Source organism: Melozone crissalis, unplaced genomic scaffold, assembly GCF_028551555.1.
Source record: "Melozone crissalis strain CALT ecotype California unplaced genomic scaffold, PUWL_Pcris_2 ptg000016l_1, whole genome shotgun sequence".
NCBI classification, from domain to species: Eukaryota; Metazoa; Chordata; class Aves; order Passeriformes; family Passerellidae; genus Melozone; species Melozone crissalis.
In genome coordinates this window covers 54,601,528-54,615,813 of record NW_026535794.1, presented here as the reverse complement: position 1 = coordinate 54,615,813, position 14,286 = coordinate 54,601,528, and the positions used below count along the sequence as shown (strand labels likewise).

General features: G+C 38.0%; 1 protein-coding gene across 2 annotated transcripts in view; it reads left to right on the top strand.

Moving 5' to 3' along the window:
* The window catches only part of POU6F2 (POU class 6 homeobox 2), a 309,033-nt gene extending 306,707 nt beyond the window's left edge, over positions 1 to 2,326 (top strand). For both annotated transcript variants that reach the window (XM_054274174.1, XM_054274175.1), the window contains exon 10: positions 1,718 to 2,326. In XM_054274174.1, the coding sequence (XP_054130149.1) occupies positions 1,718 to 2,222 (505 nt within the window). In that variant the 3' untranslated portion in view covers positions 2,223 to 2,326. The remainder of the gene's footprint in view (positions 1 to 1,717) is intronic.
* Positions 2,327 to 14,286: the final 11,960 nt, after the last annotated feature.

The window sequence follows — 14,286 nt, the reverse complement described above, 5'->3', positions numbered from 1 at the left end:
AGCTTATCCCAAATACTTGCAAGGTTACAGATATTTTTTAATTTCCTTTGCCCACCTCAGATGGACACCATTTTGGGGTGTAATTACATGCTATGACTGTGCATTTTTCGTTAAGCTGCTTCAGTAGCACCATGTGTTCCTCAGAAATAGTAGATTTCAATTTTTTTCAGTTGTAACAAAGGAGTTTCAGTATGAACTCCAGGTCAGTGGAAGGGGCAATAAGGCAACAAGTTTGAGCAACCAGCTCAAAGACAAAAGTAGAATCTTCTGGTGGCCTATGCAGGTCATAAGAGCAATATACCACCTTGATATGTCCTGCATGCAAATAACACTATTTCCTTTAATTTAAGACAATACATTCTAAAATATATTCTTCAGCTTAAAATATCACCAGACACCAAGGAATGACACCTTGCGGTCAATACCACATTAAGATGTCAGGCACCAGTTACAAAGTCTTTGGAGTACCATTATCTGAAATTATTCTTTGTCTTATTATTTGTTTGTGAGAAGTGCTTTGTTTCATGCTGTAATATTTTTTGCTGCCTCCATGTGCTGAATGGAGACACTAAAAATGTCCAGCTCCAGCCATCAAGTTTCTTGGCATAAAGGGATTGATTCAGTTCCTCTAATGCCCAGAGCACTCTGTGGTGAGTGGTGGTGGTGGTGCTTCAGCACCACCTGGGCTGGAGAGCACAGCAGCGACATCCAGTAATTGTTGCCTTTCTGCAGAATTAAATACCTCAACATGCAGAGCGGAGAGAGCAAAGTGGGAAAATACAAATGGATGGCACCAAAGAAATTGGGTTAAGACTTTTTTAATAGCAAAAGAGGATAAATTCAGTAAATGAAAGAAACAAATACTTATAGGACTTGAAATGAACTCTGCTCTTCTGCTTGTTTTTGAAAGGATTAAAGCTTTGTGTGGCTGCTTTTCCAGATGTTTTATAATACTTGTAAAATCTGGTTTGGCAAAAGACTTTTGATGGCAAATGATATATAGAAGACCTCATTTACAGGAAATGATATCATTCTGGTACAGTTTACAGAAATCCCACAATAAACTCAGCTTGGTGCCACAGCGTATTAGTGGACTGTTATGCTGGGTTTCATCTGGAAAACATGAGTCTGTCTTTGCACATTGTGAGGACAGCAAGATGATTGCAAAGTGTCCAGCTGTTTCAGCTGAACACCACCGTGGCTATGGGAATTTTTTTTCCAGCCCAGAAAAGGGATATAGCATTAACTTACAAACAGTGAAAATTACTGAAAAATGGAAAGGAAACCTGATATTCAGAGATGAGTATTTGCCATTGGTTTTATTATTAAAGCTGTGGTGTTTGGATAACATGGGATGGGAGAGATAACAAAAGGATTAAGCACAAAGACAAGATGATAAAAGCAATGCCTTTGATATCATTTCCTGTAATTAGACTTAGTCTCAAGGGTTTTGAAGATTATCAGAAATATGAAAATGTGATTATTAACCTGTATTATTTAGTGTACTTAGAATTTTGTTGTAGTGCTCATTTTGTGTTAGCTTAAATCTCTAGCTATATATATATATATATATATATATCCATGTATAGATATACCTATCTGACAGTTTTCATAATCTACTGTAAATTACCTCTGCCAGTCAATTAGTCAGGCAGGCAGGAAGTCCCACCCTGGCAGAGCATCAGTGTAAGACTCTTCTTTCTCAATTTTCCCTCAGACACACCATCCTGAGAAGCCACTTTTTCCTACCACAGGAAGCCCAAGAGAACACTATAGCTAGCAGTCTGACAGCAAAACTGAACCCTGGCCTTTTGTATCCTGCCAGGTTTGAAAAGCTGGACATCACCCCTAAAAGCGCCCAGAAGATAAAGCCGGTGCTTGAGCGGTGGATGGCTGAGGCTGAGGCCCGCCATCGAGCAGGGATGCAGAACCTTACCGAGTTTATTGGGAGCGAACCATCCAAAAAGCGCAAGCGGCGTACCTCATTCACGCCACAAGCCCTTGAAATCTTGAATGCCCACTTTGAGAAGAACACGCACCCCTCTGGGCAGGAAATGACAGAGATTGCAGAGAAACTGAACTATGACCGGGAAGTAGTTAGAGTTTGGTTCTGCAATAAGAGGCAAGCACTGAAGAACACAATTAAACGTTTGAAACAACATGAGCCTGCAACAGCAGTTCCTATGGAGCCTTTAACAGACTCTCTGGAAGAAAACTCCTAAGAGCAAAACAAAAAAAGCCAAATCACACAGAAAAAAAAACCCCACACCAACTGAAACGTGTCCATTTGAACTTTGTGAAAATACCTATTAATGACCCTTGTAAGTAAAAGACTGACAAAACTACAAGAAGGACAGAACAGTTTATAAATGTCCGTGGGGGGGTTTCCTATTTAAAAAAAAAACAAAAAACTTTAAACAAAAAAAAAATACACAACACTTAGAGTGTATGTGGTAGAATTAGTTCCCCAAAAAACTGAAAAAGCCAGTTTTTTTAAATGGACTTAAAGTAAACCAAATAACTGCTTAATTTTTTCTGTATATTATGAAAATATTAACACATTTTAAGGAAAAAACAAAACAAACAGCAACAAAAAAAAAAAAACAAAAAACAAAGAAAAAAAAAAGAAAAAAAGAAAAAACTATTATCTGTTTAAAAGAGAATACAAGCCTGCCACCTGGAGGAGTGATTGTAGCCTTTCAGGTATCAAGTGCTTATTCACTATGAAATCTATTAACCAAAGTCAGAAACATGGCATTGCAAACTAGATTGTTAGTCTACTCTTTTATGAGTGTAAAATTGTGTTACAAATTTTTACATTTGTATTTTGCAAAGAGGAATACAGGATTAATTTCTCTCACCCTTGTTTGTACCCCCTGCAGGTGTGTACAAAGCCATTCCATAGTAGTCACCTCACTTTCTTTTCTTTTAGTCAACGGTTTTGCAATCTCCTAATGTTTGGGTGCCAAAAATTTTGGGGGTTTGGTATTTCTCTTCGAAGGGTGTATGTCTTTGTTTGCATTTATTTTTCTGGGTTTTTTTCTGATTCTATTTGCTGCCTCCTCCCTTCCAGCTCATTCCCCACCCCTTCCCCAAGCCCCCCAAACCCAGTACTGTTTGAAGAATTTTAAAAAGAAAAGTGAAATCTGAACACTTTTATATGCTGGAATGCAATGAGGACAAAGAAGGATTAGGATTATATCTGACAGACTCTCAAGCCCACACTGAACATTGTGCTTTTTGTTGAATGTGTAGCTTGAGATTTCTCTGTCCTTTGGCCGTGAACCTGAAGAGGTTACCAAAACTCATTTTGTAGTATAAATATAAACTGCACACTTGGTACAGTACTGCATCTATATTATGGTTCCATTTGAAGCAATTTCTGTCCAAAGCCTGCTAGCCAAAGAAATTTCTTGAGGTTCTGATGAAAACAAATGGACAGTCTGAGAAGTGATGAGGATGTGTTGATCATTATGTCACTATAGACAATTTTGATGGTAGTGTTTTGTTCCTTCTGGCTTTTTTTAATGCCATATTGATGCTTGCCTTGTTGACTTCTTTAGTAGGAGGATGTGCTTCTGCAGGTGCTTGCTGTGGCCAGTGGCTAGACTAAGCAATTGGGACATAGAGAAAAACAATGAATGTCTTTTGATAATATAAGGTAGATCACCTGCAGTATGATTCAGGTGAACTGATTTTTCTTTAAAGACAGGTTATCTCTGTGGCTTCCTTTCTGATTAGACAAGCATCTACTAAAATACTGTGGTCATTGGACCTACAAGCATACCAAGGCTCAGAGGCAGAGAAAGGTGTTGCAGGTTCTTGATGAGGTGTGGTCTGTCCTGTGAAGGTCATCCACAATCTTCATCTTCTGCTCAGTTATGCTCAAGCCTTTGAGCATAAGATTCAGTCTACCATTAGGATAGAAGCTGCATCTTGATCAGGTCTTCCCAAAAGATAACATCAGATAATTGGTTCAGCTCACTGTGGAGAGGGTAAAATTCTGCTGGTATAACTCCTGATTGCATTCCTTGACCTCAGAATGGTTGTGCTGGATTTTTGGTGGTCTGCCTAGGATGTGGAAAGAAGTTTCTGAAGTGCTGGAGTCTTCAAATAACACCTCTCGTACTAAAGAGTTTTCAAAAACTCCAGGCTATATCCAAAATTTAGTGAAAGAAATAGACTTTCATTGATTTCACTATGCTTTGAATCTGGCCCTCAGTATTTTAAAAATGGAATTTGCCTTGTAAAGTGGAGTATTTATTGCATGGTTGGTGGAGCTTTAAGATTTCAGAGACCATCATCTGGGCCAGAAGCTGCTTCTAAATGTCAGCACTCTCAGAGGTCAGTGTTGGAGCACACTGAAGATCCAGTACTCCAGGATGAACTCATGTCCAGCAAATGTATTTTAGACTTCATGCTCCAGCAGGGTATGTTTAGGATATTTTCAGTCTTGCTTTTATGAGGAGGAGAGTGACAATTTTTATGGACTCTTTTTCAACTGTTGATATAAATGCTGGGGAAAAAACACCTCAGTAACCACTGGCAAATTGAGAGGGACAAAAGAGATGCTTTGTCCAAGCTCAGCATGTAAATTAGAGAGTCTCACAGCAACATCTCCCCTCTAGGTTTTCTTTATACCCTCTCTCTCCATAGATACCTATATCCTCAGAAATATCTATGTAGTCTATACCAAACAGCTCTGAAATTGTCACCACTGTTCAATCTACATAACGATCAGAGCACCATTCAGAAGCCAACAGGAAAGCAAGGATGAATAAATCATATTTGGAAGCAGTTACTCCTGAAATCCTACCCATGTTTCCTGAACACTCCTAATTGCCCAGTCATTAATGCCACATACACAATTACATGTTCAGTCATCCTTAAGGCCATACCCTCCCCCATCCATCCCCACCATCAACAGCCTGGGAACAAAACCATCAACCATTCATTGCCTCAAAACTAAATTTCCAATTCTCCCAGGGACTGCTCTAAATTCTGTGAAGAAAAATCCCCCAAGAAAAAAAGTTAACTAAACACTGTATGAAAGATACTAAATGTTTAAAAATATGCTGGCAGCAGTTATATAAGCTCTTTTCTGTTCCAAAGTACATATCGGAAGGATATAACTAGGACAGTGAAAATGTAAAATAAATATAAATTGCCAGCATGGAAGAAAAAATAATGTTCATCCCACAGACTTAAAATCATTCATGTGCAGTGATTTTTTTTACAGTTTTCTAATTTTGTATTATGTTTTGTAAATTATTTATAAAGTGTTGTAATGCTTCTCATATTAATTTTTTTATACACAAATTTTTGCTATGAGGCATAAATGGTGCCTGAACAGATTCTTAGGAAGATAAATTATATGTGATCATACATCTTTGGGAGGGCCGTAAGTGTTTTGTTTTGTTATGCTACTGGTAACATTTCTGGTTCCCATTTGTAAACAATTTTCATGTACTGATAACATTTGAATACCTTTTAATTTTGCATGTGACTAAAAGATAGGTTGCTACCAGCAAATGAAACAAAAGTCTCTTTGGTCATATGTGAAGGTTTAATGGTTTTCCACTTTGTTGATAATTCATTTTTTTAAAATACATATAAATATATATATATAAAATATTATTTGAATAATGAACCAAGAGTTCACTTACTCTTCTAATTTTGTCTTTTTATGTTTTTCACTAAAAAACTATTTTGGACAGTTGAAGAAATCAAATGCATTCAAATGGTTCCAATTTCTTTACATTATTACTGAAAAAAAAATTTTAAAAAAGCCAAAAAAGAAAAAAAAAAGAAAAAAAAAGGAAAAAAGAGAGAGAACAAGGAAGCAAAAAGGAGCTAGGAAGGAACAAGTAGAGGCGTATCAAAGAACTCAAGCTATAACCAAAAAGAAATATGTAAAATGCCTTTGCTCGTCTTCTCAATGCTGGACCAAAGCTCAATGTTTGTAGGTATATGCACATTGTATAGATATGGCTAAATGTTGCTGACAATCTCGCAATACTAAACTGTTACTATTTTAAAAAAATACAAAAATAAAACTGTTCATCAGTGTTTTACCTCAGCACTCTACTTGTACCCAGTTATTGACCAACATTCAAATAAGAAGATAAGAGAGGAAATTGATTTCCATGTCAATATTTGACTGTAAAATCTGTTTGGAAGACATTTTGTAATGAGCTTTTTGTCATGTGGTTTGCTTGTTTCCAACTTGAGACTATGTGGGGCACATTTGTTTATTTATTGTTAAAAAGTGATATTATTACTATTATTATTATTAATTATTATTATTACTATTATTATTATTATTTTTGTCCTATGTGCTATAATCTACAGAATGGTCACCAGGGTCACTTACGAAGCACTGCAAAGAGATCTGTTTTTCCATGCATGGAGCATGCAGGGGGAAAGATGGCAGTACAAAATGGACTGTATTGTGTTGTTTAAAAATATGAATAAATAAAAAAGGAGTGGATATGGTGGACTTGTGACCAAGAAAACAAACTGGATATTTAAAAGCTCCTTACTACTCTGACTTTGAAACCAAAGCTGATTTATCTGCACAGGTTGCTTAACATGAAAAAAATAAAAAATAAAAAAACTGACAAAAACTGTACTTAATCTAGAGCAATATCTGTATGGTCAGTAAAGCTGCACTTTGTGTATTTCTTAACAGCTTCAGATCTGTCACTTTTAATTTGTACCATAAAAAATAAAGACTTGTTTGACATGAAAAATAAGCTCCTTTCATGTGTTTGTCTTAAATCTCATGCATTATTCACATTATCTGAGCTCATGTAATTTCACATCAGCTCAATACAAAAATAGTTAAATGTTTGAAAAAAGGAAGAGAGAAAATCCATTTGCACTGTGGAGCATAACTTTATCTGCAAAACTAAACACTGTTTCTTTACCCAGAGTGGGTGCATGCATTGGCCATATCTTATTTTCTCTACAGGTATTGCAGAGTAGAGGCTCTCCCTCAGGAGTACTCTGGAGCCCCCCAGGTGAGTGTGTGTTATCCCCCAGGCCAAAGGGAGCAAAGTACAGATGGACATGAAGGCCAGTGTACCCCCCATGCTTCCATCCACTCTCCCATAACAAAGCCCTGGTAAGTGATAGGAGTGTGTTGGAGAGGCTGGGTCAGCCATTTTCATGATTTCTCTTGCATTTTTGCAGAGCCCATGCGGTTCATTATTCAGTTCTTTCTGTAATTATTATATTAAGTCACAGAAATGCCTAGTTTTCAGGCCACTTCTCTTGAGTCATATTGAGTTCTGTCAAAATACAGGATTCTCAAATGTCAGCAAATTTGAGAAATTATTTACTTGTATTATAAAGATTTTTTTGGAAAAAAACAGCCTTGAAATAAAAGCTCTGACAATCTTAGAATATTATGTTTGAGTCTTGGGAACAAAATTTTTGCAATGACTTTTTTATTTGATTTTATTTAATACTGTTTTACTTTTCCAATATCATGTGTTAAACATCAAAACTAAAATAAAGTATTTATTTGCATAGAGAAACAGAGAGCATTTGGAATATTTATTTACTGTGATTTTTTTCTAGATCAGAATGTCCCTTTTACATGCAATTTTTCTCTCTTTTATGAGGTACATAAGAAAGAGAACAAAGAAGGCAGCTTATTTTGTAGACATAATGATAGAAGCTTCATAAACAACGCAAAGATTGCATCGGGTTCTCTACACATCATGTCTCCATACTATGGTCTAACAGCCACTTCAAGCACGTGTCATTCATCTACTTATACAATACAAGAGTGTGGAGTACGACCCTTTGTGCTTTCATATCAACTACTAAAAGTTGAACATGTATTTTTTTCATTCCATTGTGATAAAGCAGCAAGCAAACATTGATGAGAGCCTTTTTCCTCCAAGTCTATTTAAAAAGGCAAAACTTCTTTTCATCATACTCTAGGTATTTCAGCTGCCTCATAGATACATGATCCTACATAGCCATTACAGTCCAAATAATCTGGATCTATCAAGTTGCAAGAAACAGTGACTTTACAAATTTAATCAATTAAGTTCCTATTGATCACTGAAATCTCAAAATAGATCCAACGTTAACGCTACTGAATACTGACTATAAGGCTTCACACTCCTTACAGACTGCTTAAAAATCAAATTTCTAGAAATTTAATATGTCAGGACAGAGCTCCTTAAGTGCGTCTTATAGGACAAGGAGTTTTAGAAGCACATTGCTTTCCATACTTCTCTTTTGTACTTCCAGAAAAAAAAAAAAAGAAAAAAAGACAACTAAACCCCCTAAAACACAAAACCCCCAACATATTTGCAATACTCTTGATAAACAAGGAGCTATGTCTGTGTCCTGTATTTCCTTAAGACAGATGTGATGGGAGGTAAGCTGACAGTAAGGTCAGAAGCTGTAGAACACATGTTTATATACAGTCTCTTCCACTGCTGTAGCACTGATCACAGCCTAAATCTATACCTGTTAAAAAACCTTTCAGTACCAGCAGGGCTATGATAAGCAAAGATTCTCTTCTACTGGCTTAAATTTCAATCAGACAAGCACTCAGGAAGCAAAACAGACTTATCAAGAAGGAAGGTTCCAAGAGAATTTGTTTTTTAATCTGAGAATTCAGATCAATGTTAATCAGTCACATACAAGATAGTGAAGTTCTTGAAAATATTTGAGAACTAAAGACTTGAAAGATTTTTTTTTCCTTCTCTCTCCATCTGGTCTACAGACCTGGATGTTTGTTTTTTCCTCTCACTCACAGTCCTTTACTATTGCATTTTGCCACACTATGGACAGACAACAGTGGTCAGGACTGAGAAAAGTCATCAGGTAGCCCACCAGCCATTACTGTGATCTTCAATCCAGACCCCAATAGCACTGGCTTCTCTAAAACACTGGCAGCAGCCTTGAATAATCTACCACAGCAGCTGCAGGGAGGGCATGTAGCAGCTCAAGTAGTAACATGTCTTTTCTTTTATTGGACACTGAACTTCTTGTATGATCAGTGGCCTCATGTCAAAACAGTTCTCAGACCAAGAGCTGTGTGTGTGATCACAGGCCCACTTGGTGTGGGTGGGTCTTGGGTCAGGCCTGAGACTCACACACAAATCAAGGGTCAGCAAAAAGTGGCTTTGGTGGTAAAACTGTGGTAAGGGCATGAGTGGGCCAGTCCTAAAAGGCCCCAAGATTCTGGTTTTGGGGTGTGGTTTAAAATCCAGCCTCTACCATCACAGCACCAATCATTTTGTCAGGGATGGATGCCTTCTTTTCAGACATCACATAATGTTGGTGTTCAGCTGATGAGATCCTGGCTTTCAATGAAGAAAAATCCATGCTCCATCCAATTTATCTATCAATACCACCAACAGGAAGATATCCAACCCTGTATGCTCTCTGTTATTGATGGCCCCAGAAAAGTTCCTCAAATGGTCCCAGAATACTGAAGGTCTTATAAGACAGTAAGATGGTGGCACAGCACAAATCTGAATTGTGTGACAATTTGCAATTGATCCTGGTGGAGCCAGAATTGTCCCAGAAGCATGAATTTCCTGGAGGCAGCATGTAACCTCTGTCTCGCTTGTTTTTAAAATTCACTGAAGAACTTGTGCTTACATTCAGTCATTTTGATCAGGTTTTAGTCATAGAATCATAGAATGGTTTGAGTTGGAAGAGACCTTAAAGTTCATTTAGTTCCAGCTCCTTGCCATGGGAAGGACACCTTCCACTACACCAGATTGCTCAGAGCCTCCTCCAATCTGGATCTTGTACACTTCTGGGGATGTGGCATCCACAGCTTCTCTGGGCTCTGTGTTCCAGTACCTTACTGCCCTCACAGGAAAGAGTTTCTTTCTAATACCTAAATTAACCCTACTGTCTTTCAATTTAAGTCCATCCTTCCTTGCCCTGTCACCACATACTCTTGTAAAAGGTACCACTCCATCTTTTTTAGGCTCCTTTCATGTACTGGAAGGGAGCAATTAAGTAACCCCAAAGCCTTCTCTTCTCCAGGCTGAACAACCCCAGTCCTCTCAGCCTCTCCTCATAGGAGAGGTGCTCCATCCCTCTGATCAGCTTGGCCTATTGGCCTCCTCTGGACTTGCTCTAAGAGGTTGATGTCCTTTCTGTGCTAGGGATCCCAGAGCTGGATGCAGCACTCCAAGTCGGGTCTCACCAGAGCAGAGCAGAGGGGCAGAACCACCTGCCTTGACCTCCTGGCCACACCGCTTTTTATGGTTGGCTCTCTGGGCTGTGAGTGCCCATGGCTGGGTCATGTCCAGCCTCTCATCCACCAGCACTCCCAGGTCCTTCTGCCCAGGGCTGCTCTTGATCTGTCCATCCCCCAGCCTGTGTTGATACCAGGGGTTGCCCTGACCCAGATGCAGCACTTTGCACTTGGTCTTGTTAAACCTCATTAGATTTCCATAGGTCCACTTGATCTTGCCCAGGTCCCTCTGGATGGCATCCCATCCTTCAGGTATGGGAGCTGCACTACTCAGCTTGGTGTAATCTGCAAATTTGTTGAGGGTGCTCTTGATCCCTTTGTCCATGTGATTAATGAAGATATCAAATAACACAGGTCCCAATACCCACTGAAGGACACCACTTCTCACTGATGTCCATTGGGATCTGAGCCACTGACCACTACTCTTTGGATGTGACCATCCAAACATTTTCTTATCCATATAACTGTCCACTCATCAAACCCATCTCTCTCCAATTTAGGGTGAAGGATGTTGAGACAGTGTCAAAGGCCTTATAGAAGTCCAAACAGATGACATCTCTAACCCTTCCCTTCTTTACTGATCCATTAGTCACTCCATTGGAGAAGGCCACTAGGTTGGTCAGGCAGGACTCGCCCTTGGTGGAGCTGTGCTGGCTGTCCTGAATCACCTCCCTGTCCTCCATGTGCTTTAACACAGCTTCCAGGAAGATCTGTCCCATGATCTTCCCAGGCACAGAGGTAAGACTGTCAGGTTGGTAATTCCCAGGGTCCTACTTTCTACCCTTTTCAAAGATAGGCAAAATGTTTCCCCTTTTCCAGTCACCTGGGATTTCCCTGACTGCCATGACTTTTCAAATATCATGGAGAATGGCTTGGGAACTACATCAGCCAATTCCTAGTAATGCTATTAATTTTTAGCAGCTTGTGTACTCATAAGCTCTTGCTACCTTTCTCTAAAACATATTAATTTGTCTTTTAACTATTAACTGAAAGAAAAGAACACAAAACTCTGAAGATCCTGTAATTTCTTTTTGCAAAGAAGGCACTATGATGTTTTTTACCATTTTCCTTTGTCCTTTTGACATTTTCAGCCCAATTATATGTTCTTAAACAGAGGAGCATGAAGCTTTCTCCAAAATTACCTTTCAATTCATTCAGGTTGAAAGCAGCTGAAGAGAAGTGGCTATCTTTTGAAAAGCAGCAGCTATTTTCAGTTACTAGCTGTGCAGTCTAAAGAGACTGATCTTGCAAGTTCATAATGTGCATAACTTTATTTGCCCAGCTAGTGTTAGTGATGCTGGGATGCTACCTTCATAGATACATTTAGTGACATGTGTAAGTCTTCACAGGATTGGACCTACCCTCAGCATATGTGAATCAATTCTCTTTTTTATCACTTTTTCTCGCTCATTCATCAGTAAATCTTGATGTGCCCTTTATTATTTTTGAAACACAAACAACTCAAAAGGAAGTGTATCTCAACAGGAAAGGTATGAGCATGTCTATTCTAAAACTAAAACAGTTCTTTCTAGCTCAGCAGTTGACTGCCAAAAACACTGCTGCAGATAATCTGGAGAGTAAGATGGGGGAAATATTGAGGGGAACATTGAGAGGAATAAGTGCATGAGCATGAGCCATTACTTATTTTTGAAATACTCTCTATTGTTTCATTTAATTTAAGATCCCTCCTTCTGAAGGTACCCTAAGAAATTTCCATACTGACCACTAATAATGAGAACTTACAGCAGCACCATTTTGTGTCTGTGGTATAACTAATCCCAAGCATGTGCACCAGCAACCTGACCCTAAGAGATATCAGCTCATCTGGGGATCAAAACTCACGAAGTGGTCTGTATATCCAGAGTGAGGAACACAAAGAGCAGGGATCCAAAATCCAAATTGGCATAAGCACTTTACGGTTCATGACACAGTCATAGAAATTATTCAATAGGCAATATGTAATAAAAATCACATCTGAAAAGGAAAGAAACTAAATTAATTCATTTTAAAACAAACAAACAAAAACAAAACCAAAAAATAAATAACAAAAAAAAAAAAAGGCAGAACTGACAGACCGTGTCTCTTCCTAAGTTGTGTTGGAACAGCCATACACTGCAGTAAAAGCCTGTCAATCGCTTGGTATCAGCTGAGCATACACTCACTGTACATCAAGGTTCTGAGAAGTCTGTATTATTTACAACATACTTTCCTCTGCTGTGGCTAAAGGTGTGATATCAAAAGCAGTCATGTGGCCCCAGATATCAGCTGAAGATGAGAATTTGACATATTACTTCTATGTCTGGAAATGGGTTGAATTTCACACTAAAATGGAAACCTGTATGTCCTGAACAATTTAAATTTTTTTAAAACATAAATACTGAGCCTAAGATTATTTTACTGGAGTAATAGGAATAATATCCTTACTAATTTTAAATATTCTTTAATATGCAGTCATTCCCAGTTTTTAGAGGGCGGGAAGGTAATGTCGAGGTAATGTCGATTTTTGAAGAACCACATAGCATAGTTATTTATTGTTTAAGTGTAGATTTGGTTTTTCCTGTTTTAATTATATTACTCAACTAATTAATTTAATACATAATTATTTAATATCTAAAAATGAATGTGCTTTTATGCAAAGCCAGCATCTCTTGTTTAGTTCAATCATGTATCAGTAAGCTGGATGTCTTAAAATGTTTACACAGCCATGTCATCTTGGTATTATAAAGAAACAATTCATGCATGCTTCTTTCTTTATCTGCTCAGATTTCATACAATTTTAACCTCGATGCTTTAAAAGATTGGCTGGTTCCAAACAAATCTGACATAAAGGAGATAGATAACTACAGGTTTAATGAAAATAGCCTAGAGAAAAAAGAGGTAGCTCTGTCTCCCAGGTGAGAAAAAGGCTGCAGTAAGTACTTGTAAGTAAGCTCCCCTCCAGATTATCTTCAGCAGTGTTTTTGGCAGTCAACTGCCAAGCCAGAAATAGATATATTAATTTTAGAAGAAACAGTGTATACCTTTCCTGTTAAGACACACTCCCTTCTGAGTTTGTGTTTCAAGAATAATAAAGGGCACATCAAGATTTACTGGTGAATGAGCGAGAAAAAGTGATAAAAAAGAGAATTGATTCACATATGCTGAGGGTAGGTCCAATCCTGTGAAGACTTACACATGTCACTAAATGTATCTATGAAGGTAGCATCCCAGCATCACTAACACTAGCTGGGCAAATAAAGTTATGTACATTATAAACTTGAGGAAGTAAACCTTACTGAACACCTGAGAAATCAACTTGCACAAGTATAAAAATAGTCCTTCTAAAAACCCCAGCTGTAGGAAGAAATATCACTGAGCTCACAAGCCACCAGGAGATGCATATAATGGGAAACCATATTTCATTTGTTTTGGTGCTTAAAGTTCTTCATAATTTTAATGTGATTCACAAGACCAGCTGCTGACGTCTTGAAACAGGCATACCAGAAAGGACCAGTGTTGCTCTCACATCCTTCCTTTCACAAAGCTATCTCCTAAACTCTTCAGAGAAGTTAACTTTTCAGGGATGCATTGAAATTATAACAAATGAGTTCAAAGCTTTTCCCAGCACAACACATATATAGGCCTTGACTTCCTGTAAAACTGTTCCTTTCTGTGGAGAGGTACTGTCTTTAAAAGAAAGCAGTCTGTCACTTCAATGTCCAATATAGCAGATATTATAATTTAGGATGAAGAAAATCTCTAGCCAAAAAAAGCACTACATTCCTCTGGCACTGGGAAGATGATTAAAAGGAAGGGGGAGAGGAAAAGATCATCCCTGTAGATCCTGGTTATAAAGTATTGTATTAGAAATTCTGTTCTTGTGGTTCAGATATTACGCAATTAAATTGGCTACTTTTGAACACAGTCAAAAAATAAACACAAGTTTTCACTCATTAACAAAATCTGTAGCATGTTTAAGGCCATTTGTGTTTGCTATTATCATCAAGCAGCGTATTTAAAGTGGGGGAGATGTGCAAATGTATAAGAGTATAGGTTTACCTTAA